The sequence below is a fragment of the Neomonachus schauinslandi genome, chromosome 9 (assembly GCF_002201575.2).
Source record: "Neomonachus schauinslandi chromosome 9, ASM220157v2, whole genome shotgun sequence".
NCBI lineage: Eukaryota > Metazoa > Chordata > Mammalia > Carnivora > Phocidae > Neomonachus > Neomonachus schauinslandi.
The window spans coordinates 125,562,727-125,571,763 of record NC_058411.1 but is presented as its reverse complement, the minus strand read 5'-3'; the positions used below and the strand labels follow the sequence as shown (position 1 = coordinate 125,571,763).

Here is a 9,037-nt window from a genome sequence, read left to right as displayed (position 1 = left end):
CTAGGGGGAAAGTTAGTCTGAAGTGTGGTCTCACTTCTTTCCTCCAGATCTCAGCCCTTCAGTTCTGTGTTGAAAGTTCTCCAGTGGTTTTGAACAGATTACTTTTCTTGTTGTTTTGTCATTATTAGAAGAAGGTTGGTTTGGGGCTCCTGGGTGACTCAGTCAGTTAAGCATTTGACTCTTGTTTTTGGCTCAGGTTGTGATCTCATTTGTTGTGGGATTGTGCGCCCTGTCAGGCTCCGTGCTCAATTTGGAGTCTGCTTGAAGATTCTCTCCCTCTGTCCCTACCCCCGCTTGTGCTCGCTTGTGCTCTCTCACCCTCTCTCTAAAATAAATAAATAAATCTTAAAAAAAAGAGAAAGAGAAGGTTGATCAAAAGCAAAATGCTCAGATATGATCTAACATTCAGAATTTTTCAGATTATAAAAGAGAATATAGTACATATACCTTATAGGCATTAGTGTTGAAAGGTATGACTATTTATCTTGCCTACTACAGTGCAAGTTTTATAATGTGAATTGATTGCAATGTGATCTATTAGGGAACATGATTTGAATAAGCTGACTTCTATTGGTTTATATTGCAGTCTCGTGAGAAAACAAAAACATTCTACAGCACAGCTGTTTGTTTGATTGGTTCCCACCAGTTGACTAGCCGTCCTTCAGTTTTTCTAATGTTTCCTGCTTCCATGCACATGCTGTTCTCTCTGCCTAGCATGTACACCCTCATACTCAGGTTTGGGTATGAGGCACATTCCTAAGGAAGCCTTCCCTAACTTATGAATTTAGGTCAGATACATGAACTTCCTAATTTTAATTTGTACAGACTCATTTATATGATAGTTTGATTAAAGTCTGTTTTCCCCTACTAAACTATGAACTCTGTGAGATTAGAAATCATGCCCTTTTTTTTTTTTAACACTTTACCCTGTGTGCTTAGTTCAGTGTTTGGAAGTATATTTTTTGCAAGTAGGTGATCAATTAATAGGTTATCAGTTGTTAATAGATGTTCAGTTAATGTTTGTATGAATGAAGAAATAAAAGAATACAAGGGAAGATATGTAAGAAATGCCATGCTTATAGTAATGATGGTAGTGATAAGAATTTAAAAACTCACTGCTTTTGAGCAAAAGTCAGATTTAATCAAACATGGATTTGCACAGTACTTTTATTTTTTATTTTTTTATTTTTACTTTTTTAAAGATTTTATTTATTTGGCGAGAGAGAGAGACAGTGAGAGAGGGAACACAAGGAGGGGGAGTGGGAGCGGGAGAAGCAGGCTTCCCACTGAGCAGGGAGCCCGATGCAGGGCTCGATCCCAGGACGTGGGATCATGACCCGAGCCGAAGGCAGACGCTTAATGACTGAGCCACCCAGGCGCCTCTGCACAGTACTTTTAAAGTTTTATGGCTGTATATGCACAATATTAAAAATACTTGAGTAAAATTCCCCTGAGAATTTATTATTGTGAGTGTTTTAGTATTTGTCTTCCATTCCCTTGTAAATACTTTATTATGTAGCTTTTAAAAACACTGGGTCTTTCACACAACTGTTATTCAGAACATGACAAATTATATCATTGCCAGTCATTGAATTACAGAGATAAATGGAATAAAAATATCCTGTTCTTGAAGGACTCACAGTCTCAGAGGAAAATGGACTTAGAATTTATTATACACATAGCCACAAAGTGTAAGGTGCTATGGTTTACTCTATCAGGGGGAACTGAATCTTGATTGATAAGGAGGATTTTATTAAATGGCTAAAAGGAACAGTATTTCATTTAAGTGGACGTTATTATGAAATCATATGGTGCCTTTGTGGATTGACAGTAATTTTGGTGGTGGCTAGGGCAGTTTGCAAGAATAGTTTGTAAAGGCAGATTGGGGCTACCTAGATTATTAGTTCATCCTTTGACATGAAGGGCATCAGAAGCTTTCAAGGATATTCTATAACATTAAAGAGGAGAAATTCTGGAACCAGAGTCCCTGAGTTCATATTCCAAGCTCTGCCCTTTACTGTGTGTGTTACCTTGGACAGAGTTAGGATCTCTCTGCCTCAGTGTCCTTATTTATAAAATGGAGATGATAATTATACCCAAAATGATTGCAGTTTGGATTGAATGAGTTAAGATATATCAGGTACGTAGAAAAGTGTTTGGCACATACAAAAATCCCAATAAGCATTGGCTCTTGTTGTTGCTATTATTATATGCATTGAGAAAAACTCAAAGGTTATAATTGCATTCTTTCAGCCAGAACTAGAGGCACAAAAAGATTCAAGAGATATTTTAGGGGTAAAGTTAACAAAGCTTCAACTTAACTACCAATTTTATATAACCAGGAATTTCAGCTAATAAGGCTGCCTATGAGCAGCATAGAAGCAGGTTTGAAATTTGTATAACATTTTCATGATTTGCAAACTTATAGAACTTAAATTTTCTAATTTTTGTTTTCTTTTAGATCTTATAGAAAATTTCAGCTGTAGCCCTTGGACTAGAAGCTGAAATAATAGAAGCTGTGTACGATGCATTAGGGTATTGAAGAAAATTAATTTTGAATTAAATATTTGGAATATAAGGAAGGAAAGGTGACTGAAAATGGGGCGGAAGAAAATTCAAATCACACGCATAATGGATGAAAGGAACCGACAGGTAAATGAAAATTTTAACTTATTTATTTTTGATGTAAATATATTTTTTTAAAGAGGAGCATAGGATAGAATGAATTTTTCTTTAATTTCAAGTCTAAATATTTTTATTCTCAAACTAAATAAACAATTTTAACACTTTTAGCTTGTCATCGTGTGCTTTAAAGAAACTTTTTTTATTACAGAAATCATAGATGTTAATTATAGAAAACATAGGGGAAAAGAAGAAAAGATCTCTAGTCCCACCACTACTGTCCATTGTGTAGATTTATCATAGTATACTTAGTCTTCTGTTCATTTGTTCATTAGTGTTTAATATATTAATTATTACTGTAAATTATCAGCTCTATTTTCATAATTAGGTAATACCTAAGTTAACTACAGTTATCAGTAAATGTGTTTTAGTCACTTAAATTTTTTGGTTAACCAACAAATAATGAGAATTTTTTTTATAACTCATATTATCGCAAATATTCCTAGAACATTTATATGTTGATCTCAGTTTTAATTGATAAAATATATTGAATTTAATTTTCAGCACCAATGCTGTAAACCCTTACAAATTCAAGATAATTATAATACTGATATATGAAGACCAGAAGTTGTAAGAGTTTAGAGCAGGGATTGGCAAACTTTGGTCCATGGGCAGGCTGGCTGTTTTTATAAATAAATCATTGTTAGAACACTGCCGTGTGCATTTGTTTACATATTGTCTGTGGCTGATTTCACATTATAACAGCATAATTGAGTAGGCCCATAAGCCTAAAATCTTTACTTTGTATGGCCCATATGCCTAGACACTGTATGGCCCATAAGCCTAAAATCTTTACTCTCTGGCCCTTTAAGGGAAAGTTTGCCAAGCCCTTGGTTTAAAGGAAAGAAGGAAAAATAGTTTCATAGAATATTGTAAATAAACTAGTAGTCACAGCATATGCAGGAAGGGGAGATGCTGTCTCTGGAAAGTTTGCCTCTCAGGAGAAATTTCCAGAAAAGCTGGTTTCTGGAAGCTTACCAGGAACAGGAGAGTACTAAAGATATATTCTCCAGAGTCTGAGTAGTAATTCACCTGGTAATGTGGATATAATCGGAGATAAAACTCAGCTGAGTAGCTGGTAGAGAAGTTAGTGGAAGTGATTAGAGTTGTCAGTGGACCTAAATGAAGAGAGCTCTTGTTTCATCTCATGAAAATTCTTTAGCTAAAGTGTAAGGCTCACACAGTGTGATTCTTTATGAAGGTTGATAAAATAGGAGAGAGTGATAAAATAACCATTCCATCATTCCAAAGGAATGATTCTAAGCAAGGTTGCAAGTAAATGTCCCTTTATAAATCTGAGGACTGTGACAGGTAGAGGAGGCATGGGGGACCTGCTTCATGAACACATGTGATATAAATGTAAAATAGGGCTTATTAAGGGAATAACATAAAAGCAGAGAACTGGGAAAGCACATAACATTCCCTGAACTCTAATTATCCCATAGAGAGTCATGTTTAAATTCAGCATAGATACACTGGATCTACCAGTGGAAAAGGCCCCACATGTTTAGAGAGAAAAAGGAGCTAGGAATATGTAAGTGACTGTGTAATGGAACTTTTTTTTTTTTTTTTTTTTTTTTTAAGATTTTATTTATTTATTTGAGAGAGAGAATGAGAGACAGAGAGCACGAGAGGGAAGAGGGCAGAGGGAGAAGCAGACCCCCTGCTGAGCAGGGAGCCCGATGCGGGACTCGATCCCGGGACTCCAGGATCGTGACCTGAGCCGAAGGCAGTCGCTTAACCAACTGAGCCACCCAGGCGCCCTGGAACTTTTTAAGTTAAGGAAATGATCTTATTAAAAGATGGAGCCTACCACTATAACTCAGCAAGTGGAATTAGCCTGTTAATAAGTTGAATTTACCTAAGTCATCTTCTTACCAAGCTGCCAGATGGGGCAAGGGTGTCTAAATTTCTTCTCAGATGATTTTGGCAAAGAATGCAGAAAAGATACAGAAGAGGTAGTTGGGCAATTTATTTTTCAGGTTTGATTAGGCACAGACTTAATTTGTCATTTTGGATTTGTGGATTCTTAGTTAAAATTTCATTATTCTTGCATTAAAATGGGAAAAAAAGGTTTCTGTGCAGAAGAGAATTTATGTCATTTATTCATCCAAATTTGAATATTTACTGTATCAGAGAGAGACTGTGTTAAGCACTGGAAACTCATTAAAAATAATATAGCCTACAGAAGAGATTTAACTATATGGCAGATAGAGGGTAATCTTAGGTGATGGGAGAGTTTATGGAAGGAACTATAAACCTCTGGTTGGGGTAGTTTAGGGAGCAATACTGAAGGAGGTAATAGCAAATAGAGTTTTTAATGATTGGATTTTTTGAACTACTAAAATAAAATCACACTTCAAGTCATTAGTACAGTGAATGAAAAATCTTGGGGGTGACACTATCATGCACTTAAGAGTTGCTTCACCTCATTTCACTTCTACTTGGAAGCTTTCACTTGACTTCCATTTAGGAGTTTCTGGTGAAACCTTGTGTTTGTGTTTGGCGTCATGCATTTCTATTTAAAAAGGAAATTTTGTATTAAAGTATAACATAAAGAAAAGTGCACAAATCCTAAGTGTGGCCAAGTGAGTTATTGCAAAAAGTACATGGCCATGTAGCCAGCATATCCCAGTGCACCACCCGGGAAACTCTCTGTCCTATCTCCCAGGTATTATCTCCCTGCCCCAGGGAAGGAAGGTCATTAACTGAACTTCTAACACATAGATTAATTACCCCTGTTGTTGAATTTATGTGAACAGCATGTGTTCCTTTGGGCAACATTATGTTTGTGAAATTAATGTTACTGTTGCATGTGGGTATATATGTAGATGGATTTTGTACATGTTCATTGATGTATAACTGTGTGGATAGAACACAATGCATATACTTATTATTTCTATTGTACACAGACTTTTGGATTGTTTTCTACTTTGAGACTATTATAAAGAGTGCTGTTTTGAATACTCTTGTATGTGTGTTTGGTACATATGAACACTTGGGTATATACTGAAGTGTACAGTTGCTAAGTCAAAGAGTGTATCTGTGATCAGTTTTAATAGCGATAGAGTTTTCTAAAGTGGTTGTACTAATTTATAATTTACACTCTGCTAACAGTGCGTGAAAGTTCCAGCTGCTCTAAATACTCACTGATGCTAGTTTTTATCCCTTTCATTTTAGCTGTTCTGGTGGGTGAGCAAAAGTAACATTTTAATTTTAAGTTTCTGTGATGTTTGATGAAGTTGATTACCTTTTCATATTTTTATTGGCCATTTAGATACCTTCTTTTATGACTTACCTGTTTACTTCTTTTTCAGTTTATTTTTTCCTAGTGGGCTGCCTGACTGCCTTTTTCTTTTAATTATTAGTATATAGTCTTTATATAATAAATTGTGAGTGTTTTGTTCATTATGTACATTACAAATAACTTCTCTCATATCATGGCTTGCCTTTTCACTTTTTCAACCTTTTTTTTTTTTTTTAATGTTGTCCAGTTTACCTTTTTTTTTTTCCTTTTTGGCTCATGCTCTTTGTGTTGTGTTTAAGAGTTATTTTCCTTTCATAAATCCATGAAGATTATTTTTATGCTTTCTTCTGTTTTTTACCTTTCATGTTTTAGATCTGTTACCCGTTTGGAATTTATTTTTGTGTATGGTTTGAGGTTTTGGGGTCAAGATTTGTTTTCCTGATAAATATTCAGTTCACCCAGTACAATTTGTTTTAAGAACCATCTTTCCTCCATTGCTTGACAAGGGTTGCCTTTGCTGTGAATCAAGTAATCATACACATATGGGGCTGTTTCTGAACTCTGTTTTGTTCCAGTTGTGTATTTTCTATCTTTGCTCGGTTCTGCACTATTTTATTTACTATAGTTTAATATTAGGTAGTAGAGATTCTCTACCATGATATTCTGCATGACTGAGTAGTTGTTCTTGCCGTTTTTCTTTCCTGTGTCAATATTCACCAAGAAAACAAAAAAAAACTTACTGGAATTTAGGGGTTTTTTTTGTTTTTGTTTTTGTTTTCCCATTAGATATATGGATTGATTTAGGGAGAACTGAAATCTTTACAATATTAAGTCTTGTAATTAATAAATATGGTTATCTTACACTTGGTTTTCATTAATTCTTTCCATAATGTTTGATGGTTTTCAATGTACAGATCTTACACATTTCTTATTTTATTTTTCGGTATTGAATTTTTTTTAGTGTTATTATGTTTTTTTCCCAGATTTTATTTTCTGTATGGTTGTTGCTAAGTATATAAAAGTATAGTTTACTTTTTTAATGTTGACTTTGTGTCTAGCAATCTTGCAAAATTCACTTTCAAAATTCACTTATTTCTAATAGTTTATATGTGCATTATTTTGGATTTTCTATGTAAACTGTCATGTTGTCTGTGAACAGTGACTTTTCTTTTTGAAATCCTTTAACTTTTATTATATTATCTTGTTTCATTGTATTAGCTAGGACCTCCAGTGTAATGTTGAATATAAGTGGAGGTAGAGGTCATCCTTTGTCTCATTCTCAACTTTAGGAAAAAACATTTGATATTTGATCATTAATTATATTTACTGGGAGTTTTTTTTTTTTTTTAATTTTATTTGTTTATTTGACAGAGAGAGACATAGTGAGAGAGGGAACACAAGCAGAGGGAGTGGGATAGGGAGAAGCAGGCTTCCCGCTGAGCAGGGAGCTGGAATGGGGCTCGATTTCAGGACCTGGGATCATGACCCGCGATCATGACCCGAGCCGAAGGCAGACGCTTAATGACTGAGCCACCCAGGCGCCCCTACCGAGATTTTTTTTTTTTTTTTTAAGAGTATTTATTTATTTGAGACAGAGAGAACGAGAGAGAGCACATGAGAGGGGGGAGGGTCAGAGGGAGAAGCAGGTTCCTTGCTGAGCAGGGAGCCCGATGCGGGACTCAATCCAGGGACTCCAGGATCATGACCTGAGCCGAAGGCAGTCGCTTAACCAACTGAGCCACCCAGGCGCCCCTACCGAGAATTTTTTTAAAAAGATCCTCTTTATCAGAATAGAAAAGTTTTTTGCTATTTCTAATGCCATTATTTCTTATCCCGACTCAGTATTGAATTTTATCAAATGCTTTTTCTGAGTTTATGTAGATGATTCTATGGTATTTTTCTCCCCTTTTTTCTTTAATGTAGTATCCTATGTTGGTTGATTTTGAAATGTTAAAGCACCATTCTTGAAATACACCTTATTTGTGATTTGTTAACCTTTTTATATATATCATTTGATTTGATTTGCTCATATTCCATTTTTGATTTTTGCAAGTATGTGTATGTGAGAGTAGTCTGTAATTTTTTTTTTCTTGTAATATCATTGTTAGGTTATGACAAGTTATGCTGGCCTTATGAAATGAGTTGGGAAGTGTTGTTCTCTGGAGAAGTTTGTGTAATAGTGGTATATTTCTTCTTTAAATACTTGGAAAATTTACTAGTAAATCTGTACTTGGAGTTTATTGTGTGAGAGTTTTTAAAAGTAAATATTTAATTTCTATAATAGAGAAAGAGTGATTCATATTTTTCTACCTTTTCTGTCAATTGGGTAAATTGGGTTTTTCAAGGAATTGTCTATTTTATTTAAATTGTTAATATTATTGAAGTTCAGCATCCATATGCTTTTATTTTCTTCATATTCCTCATGCTCTCTTTTATATTCTCTCTTCCATTCCTTATATTGTTACTTTGTGTCTTTTTTTCTTCAGCAGTCTTGCTGAGAGTATGTCAGTTTTATTAACCCTTTCTAAGAATGAACTTTTTAGCTTGCTAAAGTATTTTTATCATACAGTTGTTTTATCATACATTATTTCTGTCTTTTCTTCTCCTCTTGGACAGTGGTTTTTTTTACATTCGTCATTGACTTTTCAGCCTTTCTCTTTTTCCTTACAAATCCTAGAGAATTATGTTTTCCCCTGAAAGCACTGATTTGAACTGTCTCACAAATTGTAATAATGATTTTTCATCTTCATTATTATTCTGCCGAAAATATTTTCAAATTTATACTGGGATTTCTTTCTTAATACATGAATTATTTGGAAACGTGTTGCAAAATCTCTAAGAAATTAGAGTTGGTTTTTTTTAAGATTTTATTTATTTATTTGAGAGAGGAAGAATCAGAGACAGCCCGAGAGGGAGGAGGGTCGGAGGGAGAAGCAGACTCCCTGCTGAGCAGGGAGCCCAATGCGGGACTGGATCCCAGGACTCCAGGATCATGACCTGAGCCGAAGGCAGTCACTTAACCAACTGAGGCACCCAGGCGCCCCAGAAATTTGAGATTTTTAAGCTATCTTTTTGTTACTGATTTTTAGCTTGATTCCAGTATGTTCA

General features: G+C 34.9%; 1 protein-coding gene across 1 annotated transcript in view; it reads left to right on the top strand.

Annotated features, from left to right (window-relative positions):
* Positions 1-2,457: 2,457 nt before the first annotated feature.
* Positions 2,458-9,037, top strand: part of MEF2A (myocyte enhancer factor 2A) — a 95,839-nt gene continuing 89,259 nt past the window's right edge. Inside the window, 1 exon segment of the mRNA XM_044918230.1 lies at positions 2,458-2,652. Coding sequence (XP_044774165.1) covers positions 2,599-2,652 — 54 coding nt within the window. The 5' untranslated portion in view covers positions 2,458-2,598.